Below are 19,594 nucleotides of genomic sequence, written 5' to 3' on the forward strand. Positions count from 1 at the left end.
CCATTGAAATGATACTGTTCTGAGACTTTTCATTTCTTTGTCATTGGACAAACTTACAAAATCAGTGAGGGGTCAAATAATTATTTCCTCCACTGTATATTAGTCTAATGTGGCTCTTACATCTTATATATTAATCTAATGTGGGTCTCACGTCCTATATATTAATCAATTTGGTCTCACATCCTATACATTAATCTAATGTGGCTCTGAAGTCCTATATATTAATCTAATGTGGGTCTCACGTCCTATATATTAATCTAATGTGAGTCTCACGTCCTATATATTAATCTAATGTGGGTCTCACGTCCTATATATTAATCTAATGTGAGTCTCGCGTCCTATATATTAATCTAATGTGGGTCTCACGTCCTATATATTAATCTAATGTGAGTCTCACGTCCTATCTATTAATATAATGTGAGTCTCACATCCTATATATTAGTCTAATGTGGCTCTTATATATTAATCTAATGTGGGTCTCACATCCTATATATTAGTCTAATATGGCTCTTACATGTTATATATTAATCTAATGTGGGTCTCACATCCTATATATTAATCGAATGTGGCTCTTACATCCTATATATTAATCGAATGTGGCTCTTACATCCTATATATTAATCTAATGTGGGTCTCACATCCTATATATTAGTCTAATGTGGCTCTTATATATTAATCTAATGTGGGTCTCACGTCCTATATATTAATCTAATGTGGGTCTCACATCCTATATATTAGTCTAATGTGGCTCTTACATCTATATATTAATCTAATGTGGGTCTCACATCCTATATATTAATCTAATGTGGCTCTTACATCCTATATATTAATCGAATGTGGCTCTTACATCCTATATATTAATCTAATGTGGGTCTCACGTCCTATACATTAATCCAGGGATCCCCAACCTTTTATACCCGCGAGCCACATTTAAATGGAAAAAGAGTTGGGGAGCAACACAAGCAGGAAAAATGTTCCTGGGGGTGCCAATAAGAGCTATAATTGGCTACTTAATAGCCCCTACATGGACTGGCAGCCTACAGAAGGCTCTGTTTGACATTATCCTTGGTTTTTATGCAACCAAAACTTGCCTCCTTACCAGAAATTAAAAAATGAGCACCTGCTTTGAGGCCTCTAGGAGCAACATCCGATGGCCTGGTGAGCAACATGTTGCTCATGAGCCACTGGTTGGGGAACACTGCATTAATCTAATGTGGCTCTGACGTCCTATATATTAATCTAATGTGGGTCTCACATCCTATATATTAGTCTAATGTGAGTCTCACATCCTATATATTAGTCTAATGTGGGTCTCACATCCTATATATTAGTCTAATGTGGCTCTTACATCCTATATATTAATCTAATGGGATATTAGTCTAGTCCTGGACAGGAACTAGGGGTAGGCGGCTGAGGCATGTTTCTCTTCCATCTCATGTAGGCAAGATGCACTGCGTCCTTCTGCCGATAGATGGCAGCATTGCTCCCACAGCATGTTTCTGCCAAGTTACAGATGGCTCAGGTTTAACACTTTGCTTGTCACTGAGTGTAAAATATAGAGGCTGTGTAATTAGCGATCTCACTGGCCAGTGCAGTTTGGGGCACAGATTGGAGCTGGAGGTTCTCCATGAAAGGGGTTGTTCACCTTTTGAGATAACATTTAGTATGCTGTAGAGAGGAATATTTTGAGACAATTTACAACTGGTCTTCATTTTTTTATTATATGTGTTATTTTAATCGTTTTACTTTTTGTTCAGCAGCTCTCCAGTTTGAATTTTCAGCAGCTATCTGGTTGCTAAGGAGTTGCTAAAGTAGAGTTGCAGTGAAAGACTGGAATATGAATAGCAGAGTGTCTGAATAGAAAGATAAGTAATAAAAAGTAACCATAAAATCGCAGCCTCACAATAGTTTTTCCAGCTTTCAAATGGGGGTCCCCAGTTGCCATAAGAGTCAGAAGAAGGAGGCAAATAATTCAAAAACTGCAACATAAATAATAAGGACCAATTGAAAAGTTGCTTAGAATTGACCATTCTATAAGATACTAAATAAAGGTGAACCACCCCTTTAAAGGAGAAGGAACGGTAGAGTCACATGGGGGATGCCAAGTTGTTAGGTACCGGCCCATAATCGGCCAGCGCCAAATACATTTTGCATAATAATTTTCTCATGATACAGGGTTTCTGACTATTTTCAAACCTCTTCTCGGGCTGTAACTGAAAGCACAGAATAAGGGCCGTGTCATACAAGGCATTTTCTCCACTGGTTTATGTTAAAGGAACAGTAACACCAAGAAATGGAAATGTATCAAAGTAATGAAAACATAATGTACTGTCGCCCTGCACTGGTAACATTTCTGTGCTTTTTAAGAAACCCTACTATAGTTTATATAAATAAGCTGCTGTGTAGCCACGGGGGCAGCCATTCAAGCTGGGAAAAAGGAGAAAAGACACAGATTATATAGCAGATATAAGATAAAACACCATTGTATTCTACAGAGCTTATCTGCTATGTAACCTGTGCCTTTTCTCCTTTTTCCCAGCTTGAATGGCTGCCCCCATGGCTACACAGCAGCTTATTTATATAAACTAAAGTAGGGTTTCTAAAGCAAAGTTAACGGATACCAGTACAAACAGCACATTATATTTTAATTACGTTAAAACACTTTCATATTTTGGTGTTACTGTTCCTTTAAAGTAATGTCAGTAAAACTAAAGAGCTTTAGGGTCTGCGTCTGGTTGGGGATTTGCTATTCAGCCAACTGCGAAGTAAAAAATATGGATTCTGCGCCTTCTACCACTCATGTTCCACCCTGAATTGCTAACTGCTGTCTGGTTGCCAGGGTAATTAATCCCCAGTAGGCAGATAGCCATTGAAAAAAAATAAAACATGAAGACTGATTGCAAATGACAGAGTAATACTAATTGCTGCTAAACGTTATAGTGAAAAGAAACCACCAGGCCCGGACTGGCAATCTGTGGGTTCTGGCATATGGGCTGCTGTAAGATGCCATAGGCAGTCACTATTTATTGGGCTGGTAGGGGGGACTTGTGGGCCCCTGTAAACGCCAGGGTCTGTTGTGAGTCCCAGTCCAGACTTGGCTTGAAAGACAGACTTTATGATACGGTGCATTACATTTTATAAATGTAAGTTGTTGTTAAACGCTGTATAAACCCTGTATAAACCCTGTGAAACAGAAGCCATTTAAGCCATGGGCACAGCATTATAGGACTCATTGCCCCAGCCTCGTACCTATAACATAGCACAGAGTATCAGGTTTGGTAGAGCCTGTCTGTGCCTAAGTGAACATTGTAGTTCAAGTGCCCAGGGCTTCCCTGTAGATGAAAAGATTCCCAAGAGCCGGCAAAGAATGTGTAATACTATACAAAGCATAGGAGCAAACAGGTAGCTTGGGTACATAGGCGGATAATTGAAGTTACTGGAATTAATAAACTGGTTGGCTGACATTGTACAGTATATATGTTCACTGCAAGGCTGTGGTTGCCTTACTGCCCTTAATGCAATATTTTGTTCATCCCCCAACTGCAAACATCATTATATATCATGGTCTCTTACGTATTCTGGTTCAGTCTCTGGGCCCAACAATGCACTTATGGGAGGGTCTTTCCCAGCCTGAAGCATCCGACTGCCCAGGAAACAAAAAGTATTTCCAGAGATTTATTTATAATGGTAATACTCCTGGTTTCATAATAAATAGTAAAAATGGAACCTTTTGAAGTACAGGAGGGATGATGATAGTGCTTTTAAAATTCAAACCAACATTTTCCGATTTACCTTTCTGGGTGGTGAGCCCTTGCATTGATTGTTTGATGGGCACGTGCAGGTTCCAGTATTGATGTGAACTTGATGTTACCACCACAAGCATGTTGCCTGCTACAAGGGAAGTCACCCTGCATGGCCAATTATCATCAACATAGGGCAAACTGCAGCATGTCCTATTAATGTCAAAGGGAAGCAAGCAATATATTTTTCATAGTGAATGTATTGATCACTGACACAAGAGGCAGCGATTAAAATGCCCAAAATGTGCCATGGCCCTTAGCTTTGCCACTGTCTCCCAAGCTGGCAGCCTTCAACCTCCCTTATCAGCTCCCACACCTGCCCTGTTGCTTTTAAAGTCCAAGTCAGAATGGGGCATAATCTGTAATCAATGAGACCATGGCCCAGCTCAGCAGGGAATACAGAAATACTCAGTAGGTTGAGCAGCTCCTAGGCAGTCTCATACCCTGCACAGGGATACTATACTGTATCCAGACTGGGATTTAAACTAGGCCCTAGCAATTCAAGTAAACAGATGCCCAAACAGCCCACTGCAGGCCCAATAAATAGTGAAGAATCTAAATGGGGCCCTATCCAAGGGAGTGCTTTTGAGGCTTCCACCTTTCACTTGGCCCCCACATTAAAAGAAATAAAGAGAAATAACATTATGCCGAGCTATGTGTGGCAATTTTTTTTTTACCATGCCCACTTTGTGACCACACCCCCACACACCATAACCGATTTTAAAGGAGAAGGAAAGCCTAAGTCACTTGGGGGTGCCAAATTGTTAGGCACCCCCTAGTGACTTTAATCACTTACCTTGTACCCCGGGCTGTGTGGTTTTCTCCTAACAGGGGCACCAGCCCGGGGTACAAGGTAAGCGATTAAAGTCACTTGGGGGTGCCTAACATTTTGACACCCCCAAGTGACTTAGCCTTTCCTTCTCCTTTAAGGAAACACCCTTTTCCATGTTTTGAATAGCAGAATAAGAAGCACAAAGTGTACCAGAAGATGGAAGCAGTGGCCCAAACCATTTTATGACATATGGTGTCCCAAAGCATTCCATGACACACTGTGACAGAAAGATCACTGCAGAAGTGGTTTTCAGAGCTCCATTAACCCAAGACTTGCCAGAAAGATCACTGCAGAAATAGCCATGAAAGCTCCATTAACCCTAAACTAGGCATTAAGGTAACTGTAGAAATGGATGAATTGAAAGCAGTACCCCCACCCTTTTCAGAATACAACAATATATTACTTTTTCCCCCAAGTTAACGCTGCTTATTTTTCTGTCTTCACTGTAAAATGTAAAGTAAGTTAAAAATGTAAAAAGACTGTGCCACTGGGATTGGGTCCTCAATTAGTTAGTGCCTAATAGGTAATCTAGACTGTCTATAGCATCTTACAGAGGCAACAGATTACCAGTCTGGGCCTGGTACACGTGTCCTAAAAGTATTTTAGAATAAGTATATCCTGTTCTGTGCTTAATTCGACAGAATTATTTGATTGTAAAGCAGCTTTTGGCAAAGGCAGAGCTTTGTGCCCCCTCGGATTAAAGCACCTATCGTATTTATTTTGCTATATACCAATCTGTAGTGTTTTTGGAATTGGCTGTTTGGCACACAGGGTCAACTCTAATAAGGGGCCCTTATTAACTGTGCCTAAAACAAGGCAGCCATGTACATACAGTAGCATTTGTTCAGGCGTTGTTGTTTGTAAATCTAGTGGGACCCATTTCCTGCACAGGCAAAGATGGTAACCATTAGCAGAAAGGCCTATCTGTGTACATGTGGTGCTCAAAATGGTTATATTCACAATGGGAATGCACCATACATGGGTCTGGCTGCACAGACAAAGAGGCCAGTGAGCTGCGCTTCCCTTCAGGGGAAAGGCACAAGTTTCACACATTCGTTATATTTAAATTATATGCATTTTTGTGGGCACTCAGTAACTTTATATTCCAACCAGGTGTTTACATTTACTTTCAGGCATAGCAGTGACAGATAAGCCCACCTTAATTTGCCTAACGGCTGGAATAAGAGAAAAAAATATATCTATATACTATATATACTAAGAGGCAGACACGGAGTTCAGAAAAGGCCTTTGCATACAGTCATGTACATGAGAAACTGGAGAATACCATCAGCTGAATGAGTAAGAATCCAGTTCTGCTGTTCCCCTGTGAATGAGAAATACCCGAAACCCAAAAGAGTGAACGTTCCAGCAGGACGCGTGTGCATAGCAATCTTGTTTTTATTTTTTTTTAATCTTTTGTACAAAATATACATATTTGAAATGCAAAGCAGCTATCATCGGCTAACAAACTAGACACCTGAAGGTACAGTGGAGTCGTGGGATATATACATAGCTTCATGCGTGTATATGTAAGATCTCAGGTCAGTGCTGTATTACCTACATGGTGAGAGAGGCATTCGTTACCAAATTACTCAAAAGGAAGATAAGATGGAAACATTCCTTTAGATGAGAACGCTTTCTCTGAATGAGAGGTTAATACACACTTTCAGTCCATGTCGGTCATGCTGTGAGAGGCAACATTCCCTATTGGCAGCAAGGCATCCCTGTGTGATGTCAAAAGAGCGGGCTGGTAACAGTGCAATGTCATTGGTTGTCTCCAGCCTTGGGATATTGCTCACTGTGGTCCTCAGCTTCTCCCAACTCTGTGGGGTGGTGGCCCCTGGAGTTATCGACATACAGAGGCTGAAGTAAGGAATGTCCTGAATTCCTAAAGCATGCTATTCAGTTGCTTCATTTATTCACCCCCCCCAAAAAAACAACCCCAACCCCCCCACACACACACAGTTAATAAATAAGAACTGGTTGGGATATTATTGCACTTTCTAAAAATAAGGTAAAGAAAGAATCAAGACGTGCATAGAAACCCTTTTCTTCTAGCCCCCCTGAGATCCAAAAGGGAGTGTAGTACTTCAGAAGTCGAACTAGGGACTGGTTTTCTTTATAGGAGATTGGAAACCCCCCAAACATATTCATGTAAAATAGCTCAGAGTACCCTTCTAAGCACTTTTGCAATTTGCATTTTCTAGTTTTCAAGATGTTAGCGGTTTTATACTGACTATGTCATTCATTTGAAACAGCGCCATTGCTGCCTATTTTGGCCACCAGGAAAAATATTAAGTCTGAGAAAAGACACATGTGGTGATGAGGACTCTGAGATCTTTTACATTCCTTTGTCTTAAGGGTTTGCAATTCCATTAATATCATTCACTATTACTAACCCAGCTATTTCTTCAATCTTTCTAGCAGGAAAATGACAAACCCTGTGCTGCTTTAATGGAAATGTATATACCATTGATCAACAATTTTAAAATCCCATTTTGGACACCTACTGTATCTCCTACGTTCAAATTATTTTATAATCAGGTAGAAGTCTCTCAACATAAATAGCTATTCGCCTTTTGAAGGAGGAAAAGTCTCCTACAGCTTACTGACTTTCAAAAATCTAAAGCAGGGTATACTTATTTAAAAAGGCAACTGCCACTATTAAAATACATATAACTAAACCATAGTGCATATTTAATTCATCTGTTTTGCAAATAGTTTCATTAGGTACTGATTTATTTATGAGTTCCTCAACCTAACATTCTCTTTCTGTGCAACCAAAAGGCTGTGGGTCAGTGACAGAATGCACCTTAGTGGCAAAGTCAAGAAATCCTCTGCAGAGGGTTTATAGCCTTTGCCTGTATGTATGGGTGAGTGCAGAGGGTTTATAGTCTGCCTGTATGTATGGGTGAGTGCAGAGGGTTTATACCCTTTGTCTGTATGTATGGGTGAGTGCAGAGAGTTTATACCCTTTGCCTGTATGTATGGGTGAGTGCAGAGGGTTTATACCCTTTGCCTGTATGTATGGGTGAGTGCAGAGGGTTTATAGCCTTTGCCTGTATGTATGGGTGAGTGCAGAGGGTTTATAGCCTTTGCCTGTATGTATGGGTGAGTGCAGAGGGTTTATAGCCTTTGCCTGTATGTATGGGTGAGTGCAGAGGGTTTATAGCCTTTGCCTGTATATATGGGTGAGTGCAGAGGGTTTATAGTCTTTGCCTGTATGTATGGGTGAGTGCAGAGGATTTCTAGCCTTTGTCTATATGCATTTGGAACATTAATGCATTTTGTGCTGTGAGTCACTGACATTACAACTGGCAGATTTCAGCATTAGACAAATTCAAGAAACCATGCCGCTGCCCTCACTCGGGTAAGTGCAGAGGATTTCTAATCTTTGTCTATATGCATGGGCTAGTGCAAAGGATTTTCTTCTTCTTTGTCTATTTTGTTTTATTTTGGTCTATTTTTTTCTTTGTTCATTTCGTGCCCACACCCGCATTGCTCTCCCACCTAATTGTTGAAAATCCAAGTGTTAAGGGTTCTCGTTGGACACTCAGAGTTCAGCTGAATCCCAAACCAAAGCCTGGATGCTGTGCTTCCCTCTATTTCTTTTGCTTAAAAATTCTGGTTGGTTTTAGGTTTCTGAATTCAACGTGGGATGCAAATCAGCTCTTACAAACTGTTATCATTTTTCCTATTATCACTGCTGGACATGGAGCCTCCACCATCATATTCCACCTCTGCTCACAACCTACACTACCAATCACCCAAATTGATATTTACCATAAGCAATCAGCCTTCTTCTTAAGAACCTGACAAATAAAACATATTGCTTTTAAGGAGAACTAATCCCTAAAAACAAATATAGCTAGAAATACCCTGTTTTATTTACTGAGCTTACTGCACCAGCCTAATGTTTCTATAACAGTAATGATTCAAACCTACAAATTAGTGCAGAGGAGCACCCATCTTGGGTGTAGTTAGGAGTCAGTGGCACTGCACATGCTCAGTGTGCTCTGAGCAGCTGTAGAGAAGCTAAGCTTAGGTATTGTTGCAAATCATCAAGCAGAAAATGAGATTTGTCGGTCATAGAAGCTGATGCTAGGGATATTTTTTTCCGCTAAATTCAGAACAGCTAAATCTATTTCCCATTCTTTTGTCTATGGGAGAATACTTTTATAGAAAGTGTAAAAAGCAGAATGTATAACATAGGAATGAAATGTAGACCTGAAAACATATTTAAAATTACATGTAAAAATTGATGAAGGGTAAAGGAAAGAAAGCATGGATTCTAAGTAAAAATTAAATAAATTAAACAATTCAAAGTACTGGAATAAAATAACTGGGAATGGATTCTGTTATGTTCTGGATTTTTTACTCATTTAATTAGTTTTTGCTGAATGCTTCAATTACCTTTTACCATAAAAATGATGTATTGTAGCGAGACTGGGCACGATATGCCTAGACTATATTGGAAGTTCTGCGGTAAACTCTGCTTGTGTGGACATTTTGGTTAAGGGCATTCCTACCGTTTTGCGATTTGTCAATGATTCATTATCCTGTTCCTGTTTCCGACTTCCTGTCTAAGCTGAGGGCAAGTATGGAGCAGGCCAGTCTTACCTGCCATGTTATAATAAATGTACAGAAGTTACTGTGCTTGTCTGACTGCTTCCCCTGTACCAACACAGCAGAACCATGTAACCCACTGCTATCCAAGCAGTTCAACACAGGTTTCAGCACAAATCCCTCAATATCTTCACCCATAACTGATAACAGAGTACAAATCAGCCAATAAAACTGAGGTACCTATTTCATTGCAGTTCTAAATCACCCCTATTGTTGAATAATGCAGAGTGCCAAAACTAAAGGTGCAACAAGTAAAATGCCTTAGAAGCTGGTAGCGTTCCTGTCATATTAATACTTTAAAGGTAAAAAAAAAATAAAATAATTGAATTAATTCCCTGGGTTTTTATGTTGGTCATGGAAAAAAATTTTATGCTATAGAATGATGAGAATTCCCCGTCACCTCAAGTAATTGCTTCAATTCCTTCATTGGAATAAGCTACATTTGTAGTTTGTGCCAAACGTAAGATGAAGGTCCCTCTGCAGGTTGGGTACAGTAGGTGCCATTGTTCTATTGTCCCCAGACGGCAGCTTTTGGAATCTTCCAGTGAGGGATCTGCTTGTGAATACTTTTCTATATATATAAATATATATAGTAGAACAGCCAGGAAATCAGAGAGAGATTATAGTTGCATTTGAGTTTGCATTGAGCACACTATTCTGTATTTTGTGCAGCCAGAAGTCTATCGGAAACAACTGAGATTTTTTTTTAACATCTCCTAGATTAGTAGTGTTGCTAAATGACATTGTCGAACAGCTGCATGGACCTCATGATATTTTCATCCTAGGAGAAAATAATAGAAAAATTGAAATGTAAACACATTTTAATCTCAAAGAGTTTCCTTTACAACCATGGGGGTTACTTTACAGACTATAATATACAAGGCAAAGCAAAATATAAGGAGGGGGCAAATGGTTAACTATAAAGTCATTACTGCTTTTGAATTTTTAATTATAACAAAAGGTAATTATGGTTTCTGTATTACTTTTATGCTGGTTTTCCATTTAATAATTCATATGGTTCTAATGAATCTTGTTATGTAATGGGTGCAGGTATTTTATTTTTTGCATGATAATTTTTTAAACCTGAAAGTTAGTTTTAATTTTTTATTAATTGTTGCCTGTTGGCATATTAAGCAATGTAACATACCCAATTTAACATGGCCTCAGATGAACTTAAGACACGGTTGTAAAAGGAGCCCTTATAAATACTGTATGAATGCATGGTATGCATAACCAATGAAGCAAGTGCCTGTGATATGCATTGCATTGCTGCTCTCTCAGATGTCACCTAGTTATGCTGGGTGCTGGTACACATTCAATCTGGAAACACTAGCACTTGGCCCTTAAGCAGTTGGGTCACAGAAGTCTAGCCACGTTAGAGGCAATGAGTTTGTAAAGTGTTTGTTCACATAGAAGCCATTCTATCATTACCATCGGAGGTATCCTATCATTACCATAGGAGGTATCCTATCATTTCCACAGGAGGTATCCTATCACTTCTATAGGAGTTATTCTAGAATTTCCATGGGAGCTATTCTATCATTACCATAGGAGGCATTACCAGACACTTCCCAGTTATGATGCAACTGATTCTACTTCCTTCTGCTGGATAATTTCAGAGGACAGATGTCTTTATCCCTCTATACACCTGCCACTTGACACGACTAAGTTTCCTCCAGATATTGCTTTGTTCTCTGAGGAACTGTTGGAGTTGTATTTTGTGGCTGATGAAAGAAGATCTTTTTTTTTATTGCTGTGACATATCCTTTATATTACTTTTATTTGTAAGTGTTTGCCCAAAAAATATTTTTTTCTTTAATTTTGTACCAAAAGTATTCCAATACATGGAAAGCTGATAATCCCTACATACTGTAGTTATTGCCATTTAAGGGATAATCTGGTAAGACAATAATGCTAGAGCCTAGAACTGAAAAGGCTTTCGGACAGTGGTGTAACTATTGGGGGAGCCACAGGTGCTACTGCACCCAGACCCGCCCCCCTTTAGGGCCAGACAGAGACGTTTCCTGGCATTAGGGCAATTTTTGCACCCAGGCCCATGGTCCCCTAGATATGCAACTGGTTTGGAAAGGTGGAGTTTCAATGCATTTTTAATGCCATTCTCCTTTTCCTTTTTATCTTCTTCAAGGGAATGCCCTGTTTAGCAGTAGAGGTTAGCTTCCATATTCCCATTATTGAGACAGAAATTTGAGAAATTTTCACAGACCACATGTGCTTTTTTTTGCCTTTGAGTAGATTCTCATAGATTTTGTGGTACAAAAGATGATGTTGCTGCATTGTCCTCCAAGAACACAGAAAAACAAAAGCCTTCCTACATTTCATATAGACATAAATGGAAGTCTAACCCTAAATACGGTTTACAGGTGTTTGTCGACTCACCTTCTGACAAGATTCAATGAATTCTTCAATTGTAACCACTCCGTCTTTATTTCTGTCCATTTTCTATGGTAAAACAAGAACTCTGATAATTATTTTTACAAATATTTAAATCATTTTTAGAACTACATGTAGATAAAAATAAAAAAATAGGGGACCCAAAGAGCTTATGGCGCCTATTGCTCACAAAGTACTATTTCCTATTCCCTGTGGTAGGGATATTTCCTCAATGTGCCCAAAGATCTTGTAACCAGCTGTTGTCCATATATTGAATGATAGAATGTAGCACATGGCTCTTTCTCTTTTCTTTTGGATGTGCTGGAAGCCTAGATCCTGAGGCCATGTGCTTCCAAAACTTGCCTCCAAGCCAGAAATTTGAAAATTGGCACCTACTTTGAGGCCACTGGGAGCAACATTAAAGGGGGTGATGAGCAACATTTCTGATGAGCCACTGGTTGAGGATCAGTGTTATAGAGTATTTCATGCATTTGGAAAACTTTAACTCAAACTGTGACTTCACCAATAAATAAAAATAAAGCCTCACCTGAAAGAAGTTTTCCACGTGTTCCCTTGGTGCTTCCTCTCGCATATTTGGGTATGTGTACTTTCCCATCATATCATAGATAGACTTCATAATGTCCAACATCTCCTGCAGCAGAGACATACTTTTTAGAATGGCAGTGCTGGAATTGAGGCCACACAGAAGGTTAATTCATATCAGGCCCAGAATGGCAATCCGGTAGCAGAGGAGCTGCTGTAAGATGCCATAGACAGTCACTATTTATTGGGCCTGTGGGGGGCTGTTTGGGCCTCTGTGTACTTGGAATGCCAGGGCCTATTTTGAATCCCAGTCCAGACCTCCATACATATATACACTATATGAATAAGGTCTGGAATGGGATTCAAAATAGGCCCTGGCATTTCAAGTTGACAGTTAGGGTTGACATGTCCTTTAAGAGCATTTATGCTGAGTTCATTTAACTATTTTTAAAGCCTTAAGAGAAATAACCATGCCTTATTAACATCCCAATGTATACGTAGTCTAAATTAACCTTGAATTCTGTATAAAGGCATTTTGTCAATTGAAATAGTAAGATGGGCAGCATGATGGGGTAGTGCTGGGGTTAGATTCCAGCCAGGGCATATTATAAAAAAAATCAAATTACAACCCTGGATAGTGAGCACTGCGATAACAAAGGACAAGAAAAAAACCAAACTATAATCATTTAAGAGTGCATTTACAAATTAAAACAACTATATTATTCACATAAGGATGTTAGGCATCATATGAGCTACCACTGGGGAATCTGGGTAATTTCCTAAATGTGATTTCCTCATGAAATATTCATATTTGCATGAAAAAACAAACATTATTCCAATGAACATCTCACAAAATCCTTTTTAATGTACTTACAAACCACTAGCTGAATGTATGACGTGCCCTGTGTCTCACTTATAGATGCACTATATATCTCGCAAACCGTTGAAATCTGTTCTTGACAGTACATAAAGGAAGCTTTTATTTCTAGCACGAACCGTTCCCTGTTTCAGTAGATGGTCTGCCATGTGTTTTGTGTGAGATTAAGTCAAATGTCCAAGTAACGTCTGTGCAAAAATACTAAGGGCCTCATAAAGCAGTCATTGTCAGACCTTTACAGGTCAATCCCCTTAGAGGTCCAACCTTTGGTCATAACAACTGGGATTACATGTGTGTATCAGTCATTTGGCTATAGTTCCAAGAATATCTGGGACAGAAAAGAAGTTTTCTGCCAGAATGCTCGCCCGTATTGACCTTCAAAGGGGAGTTTCTTCAGCATCTAGGAGACAAATAGCCATTCCTCTCCAACTGACCTCTAGGCTGAGCCAACCCCTCATGTCACTCCTCCAGGCCTCCTCAGAGATGCTAGTGCCAATATGGCAACAATAAATCTTTACACTAAGGCACTACAATTCTAGCTTAAAATGTAGACCTACACTTGCAGCAAGTGAAACAAGCTAGGTATATAAGCAAACATTTAGTACATATAGTAAATATAATACATAAAATAGTAAATAAATATATTGTTGCTTTATTAGAACATCTATCTAGAGTTCTGTTTTATTGGTCAGGTTGATTGTAGCCATGCCCACTACAATGATGACTATGCAAGGACAGAAAGAGTAAAAAAGCAATTACAGTTGAATCTGTACCCAAAAACAACCCTACAAATTATAATTATTTGGCATTTATTTAAACTCCTGTTGTTTTTCAGAAACCTCTGTAGACATGGGGCCAGATTCTGTTCAATGAGAAAACTTATCTCATAGGTTTTCATGTGAATTCAGATTCAATTTGATTGTTTCCACGTGATAAACCCTGAGGTAAGTTTTTCCTGAATTGAACTGCATCTCAAATTGAATCTTGTCCATCAAGTTTCATGTGATAAACCTTTTTCTCACTGAATCGGATCTGGCCCTTGGTCTGAAGACCCTGATTGTTTGAGGACAATACCTCTTTAGTGATGCAGCCATCTTTGTTCAAGTCATACAAATTGAAGGCCCAGTTGAGCTTGTCATCTATAGTCCCCCGTAAGATCACCGATAACCCCGCTACAAAATCCTGTAGGAAAGAAAACAGAACAGTGATATATAGGAGAACAAAGTAATAAACATATGATCCATTAAGCAGTATAATGTATTCAACTCCTTTATAATCAGATGTTTGATGTATTAGGAACAATAGGTTCTGACAGAGCGTTTCTCTTAAACGAAATGAAGAGCTTTTCTAAAAGATACGCCTTTCTTTTTTAGACATTATGACAACCAGAGCACATTTTTTTCTGAGAGAGAGTCAAGTAAATGGAGTGCTGGCTTTCTAGGGAATACCAATAATAGAATTCTTCTACAGTTACGAGAATCATTTGGCGACTGAGTCTAATTAGAAAGCCCTTTCACTCCCCACATGGGATTTGCACAGTCTTTTTAGAACTTGTCCTCCAAGCATTGACACACATTTAAAATAGAAAAGTTGCAGTTCTTTTACTCACGGAACAAAAGGCACATACCTCAAAACTGACAGAGCCGCTGTGGTCAGTGTCAAATGCGTTGAAGAGAAAATGAGCGTACATGCTGGAATCTAGAACATAACGCAAAGCAGACAGACATCATTTGAGATAGAAAGCAAAGGAGAATCAGGAAATGCCCCTACCATACCCTATTTATAATGCAGTTTTTGGGATAGTTCAGTGATTCAGACCAACTGCACTTTGGTATTTAAAGGAGAAGGAAAGGTGGAACCACTGGGGGTGCCAAAAGTTCTTCTTAAGCACCGGCTGCACATGTGCAGTACAGTGAAAAGCTTTAAAAATTGGCTTTTTGATTCTACTGTGCATGCATGGGCCCTGCGATCGCAGCAAAATGATAAGGAAGGAAGAGGATTGCCCATCTCCAGGTACCCCAGGCTGGTGCGATTTTCTGTTAATAGAAGCACCAGCCTGGGGTATCAGACAAATGATCTTACCCACAGGGGGTGCCTACGATTTGGCACCACACAGTGATTTTAACTTTCCTTCTTCTTTAAAGGAGAATAAAAGTTTGAGAAGAACCCAGCCCCCTCCTGAACTGCACCACTAAAGTTGGCAGCCATATATCTCCCCCCTTTAGGTTCCCTTCATTCTCATAGTAGCATTCAGCAACTCTCTCTCTCATCCTTTATTCCTCATCGTTCTGCCTTTCCTGCCCCCCACAGGTATATGAACAGCAAGTCAGCACAGGGCCAGAGTTAGAGAGTTACACCCTAGGCATATGCCTCTTATACACAACCCTAGTTCCTGTCCTGGTCAATAGGAGAATTTTCAAAAATATGGCCGTCATTCTGCTCCATGAAGTGTTAAACACCCCTTGACAATGTTACAAGTGGGGATTAAGGACCGATCCTAATCTTTAATCAACATAGATATATTGTTAAATATGAATACTGCATATGAAATGTTTAGTGTTTGTGTATCGAGTGTTAACTACAATTGGCTTTATGTCTGCAAGGAAAACTGTTGTGACAAGGACAATTCTTTGTATGAAACATAACCACAAAACTAGGAGTTTTTATATGAGTCAGTATAACTGTCAGCATTTGGTTTAGTGATTATAAATGTCATTTTAGCCATTAGAGAAAACCTGCCTCTAAGTAGGTTACAAATTCCCTGTTATCACCAGTTTGCCTGTACATAATAAGATTAATAATTATATAGGTAATTGAATCCATTAGCTAAATCCTGCTCATAAATCGGGTGGGTATTGCCTTTTATCACCAGCCTGCTTGCAGGTAATTTGATTATTCATTATATGTGTAATAGGCACCAAATATCATTATATCTTTCAAGCTACAGTTAATGGGTGTAAAAGCAAAACCATGCTACACACGGGGTTACAGGGGATGAACCTGACCCCACAAACCAGACTGGAACAGTCTCTCTGAATACAAATCACTGTCATTAAACATGAAGCACAGCACCTTCTGTATATTCTGAATGTGGCATTTATAGCATCTGGGATTGGCAAAATCTATTTTAGGGGGCTGTCTGAAATCTAATTTAATAACCCTTAAGATAGATAATATGGATACTTTGTGTAATTTTGAAATGAGTTACCTTTTGGCATCTATCTGCAGTGTCACATAAAACAGATGGAACACAAAGTACTGAAAATTGCTCAGTGGAAATTACTTTCAGAATTGTCTCTTTGGGGGTGGCTGAGCTACCATTTGTAGGGCTAGCAACTAGATAGTGCTGGGGATTTGCCCACCTTCAGATCCGCTCGCTTGGCAACATCACCTATGGGTGGGCGATATTGGGAGAATCCAGGCTAATTTGGCCCTGGGGCCAAACGATCGAATTATAACGACGGGTATAGGCAAAGTCGGTTCCAACTAGATTTTTTAACTTGCCGATTTCAGGCCAGATATCAGTCGGGCAGTCCGTCGGGAGTGCCCATACACGGGCCGATTAGCTGCCAAATCGGTCTAAGGGACTGATATAAGCAGCTAGAATCAGCCCATGTATGGTGACCTTTAGGGCTCTGGTACACGGGGAGATTAGTCGCCCGCGGCAAAACTCCCTGCTCGCGGGCGACTAATCTCCCCGAGTTGCCTTCCCCCTGCCATCCCACTGGCGAACATGTAAGTCGCCGGCGGGATGGCAGACGCGGCAGCGCGATTTCGCGCAAATCGCAGGGGGAAGGCAACTCAAGGAGATTAGTCGCTCGCGAGCAGGGAGTTTTGCCGCGGGCGACTAATCTCCCTATGTACCAGAGCCCTTAGGGTCATTTACACCAGAGACAGGGTACAAAGTGCAAAACACAGTCAGGATTTTAGATTTTGCACCCTGCCTTCCATGTCATATGAATTGGCACATGTCTTTCATTTAGAAACAAAGAGACCTTTGGTCGTCCACATATATAAGCTGTGCCTTGAATTGGCAGTGCTATATTCATCTTTTAAAGATGGTATCAGTACAGAATTATACCGTAAACCTACTGACCGCAATAACATCCTATCACCAGATAGCTTTCACTGACCCCATATCTTGAGAGCAATTCCAAAGGAGGGCAAAAAGGGTTTGCTCTACAGCAACCATATCAGAAAGCAGCTATCAACTTGATAACCAAGTTTAATGATAAGGGAGGGGTATGATTACAATTTTATTACACAGGTTGTTAAACCAGTAAGACAAGAGAAAAGACAAAGCCTGTAAAAGAAAGAGGAGCTAGAACAGAATACTGTTTGTATCAAAATATAGCACCTAGAGCAGGAAAGTGGAAAATATCATTAAATGATATTGACCCATAGTACTACAAGATAAGACATTGGACAAATTGTTTAGTGACCTTCCCTTGTTCAGTTACGCTAGAGGCAGGACACTTGGAAATATGTTGTGTTCAGCAGATTTAAGAAGCCCACTGAGTCGCCAAAGGTTTTGTCATTTTGTCAAAGAGTTTATGCTACTTGTGAAACTATGAATGCAATTTATTTAATTATTTAAGCCTTTGTGGTAAAGCATATGTTGGTCAGACAAAACAAGAAGTGAAAGAAAGGATTAAGGAACATAAATAAAATAAGACTCTTCCTTGCTCTAGACTGCTATTGTACAGTAATTTCCTGTGATAATCACCCACAAGCAGGGGGGCTTCTGGGGTCCTTGCCACCCCGAGGTGGCCTTTCAGATGCCGTCCCTCATTGCAACCAGTGCTTACTTTTCTGAACGTCACAGACGGACAATGGGGGCTGCATCACTAGTGCAGAGAGTGCAATTGTGCTCCCTGCACTAGCAGAGACAAAATTTAAAAATCAGAGTTAGCAGGAGTGGAATGATGCCTAAAGCTGGCCATACACAGGCAGATCCGCTCGCTTGGCGGGTGGCAATATCGGGGAGGCATGCAGGTGAATTCGATCATTTGGCCCTGGGGCCAAACGATCAAATTCTGCACGCGGCAATGGGGCAGTTGGTTCGGGGACCGCATCAACGAGCCGATGCGGTCCCAGATCCGACTGGATTTTCTAACCTGGCCGATCGATATCTGGCCAATTTCAGGCCAGATATCGGTCGGCCACGCCCCTCGTTCCTGCCCCTACACGGGGCTGATTAACTGCCGAATCGTTCCAAGGGACCGATATCAGCAGCTACAATCGGCCCGTGTATGGGGACCTTAAGACTTGCTTTTCATCAGTAGGTTATGGGGAAGGAAGAATGGGTGTGCAGGTAAAATACTGCAAAAGAAGCTGTTTATACCTGTTACAGACTAAAATTATTTTAAATACATTTCTGAAAAAAATTAAATCTCACCCCCTTGTGGGAAAAACTGTGAGTAAATCTGTTTGAAATTCTCTTCGTTAACAATTCCGCTTGGACATTCCTGTTAATAAAAAGAAGAATATATTGATATTTAATGTTAAAATGCTTGACAGTTGATATCTTATGGCACTGTAACAGATCATTAGGCTTAATTACTAACATAGGTGCAAGTCTATACCAGTGCAGGTAACATAGGAACCAATCAGGAATTCATTTTTAGATAGAATAGTGCAAAATTGCGTGCATTTAAACATGATTCACAGAGATACCTGTGCCCATACACACTGCAACTTGCAATTAGCACCAGTGCACCACTTTAGCATGTCCTGATGAACTGCACACACCACACTTTTGTGAAAGTTTAGGCAAGTGGTCTATGTAGCCACAGAACTTCAAGTAGGATGGATTTCGGGAACCCAAGATACCCTGCCAGAAATGTCCCAAACTCCTGAAAATAGATGTATCCAAGAGCTGGGTGTAGGGCTGGACATTTCTGGCTGGGGAGGGAGGGTCATCAGCTTGATTTTGACTGTTATGTGCTTCCATGGAAGAAACTAAAATATCAGAGAAGACAAAAAGGTAGACAACCCAACGTCCACCCTACATCCTAATTAAGATCTTTAGCTGTTAGGATATTGGCTTTGCAATGTGGGGTCAGCAGGTTGGAAATTCTTACCCCATATGTGATAAAAAGGCACTAGGTTTGTAGCAGTAACCCACAGCAACCAGTAAAATGTTTGCTTTTAAACAGGTGATCAGTAAATTCTACCTGCTGATTGGTTGATAGGGGTTACTGCTCCTGGGCAAACTTAGTGACTTTTATTACATAACTCCCTATGTAGTCTATATTTTTGCAGTTTCTAACAAGCATAAACTGATAACTAGCCTGATGACTATCTAATTATTCATAGTCCTTGTCTTTTTTAGCATGAACCTATGAAATGGCAACAGGTTCAGCAGTTAATTGCAACACGAATGTATACCCCTGGCACAAAAATGATATTCCAGCTCCGTTTCGGCTTGATAAATCACCAGCTGTTCAAGGTGATCTTTTCTTCTGAGTTTATATTAAGAATAATTGGCAGAATTTCACATGTTGGCTTCTAATAAACTGGAGA

At 40.1% G+C, this 19,594-nt stretch overlaps 1 protein-coding gene across 3 annotated transcripts in view; it reads right to left on the bottom strand.

The window, feature by feature from the left end:
• Positions 1–6,012: 6,012 nt before the first annotated feature.
• The window catches only part of kcnip2 (Kv channel interacting protein 2), a 238,699-nt gene continuing 225,117 nt past the window's right edge, over positions 6,013–19,594 (bottom strand). For all 3 annotated transcript variants that reach the window (XM_031906014.1, XM_031906013.1, XM_002936767.5), the window contains 6 exons: positions 18,468–18,537; positions 14,697–14,767; positions 14,144–14,251; positions 12,197–12,301; positions 11,656–11,718; positions 6,013–10,039 (listed from right to left, as the gene is read on the bottom strand). In XM_031906014.1, coding sequence (XP_031761874.1) covers positions 9,992–10,039; positions 11,656–11,718; positions 12,197–12,301; positions 14,144–14,251; positions 14,697–14,767; positions 18,468–18,537 — 465 coding nt within the window. In that variant the 3' untranslated portion in view covers positions 6,013–9,991. The remainder of the gene's footprint in view (positions 10,040–11,655; positions 11,719–12,196; positions 12,302–14,143; positions 14,252–14,696; positions 14,768–18,467; positions 18,538–19,594) is intronic.

The sequence above is a fragment of the Xenopus tropicalis genome, chromosome 7 (genome assembly GCF_000004195.4).
Source record: "Xenopus tropicalis strain Nigerian chromosome 7, UCB_Xtro_10.0, whole genome shotgun sequence".
Classification (NCBI taxonomy): domain Eukaryota; kingdom Metazoa; phylum Chordata; class Amphibia; order Anura; family Pipidae; genus Xenopus; species Xenopus tropicalis.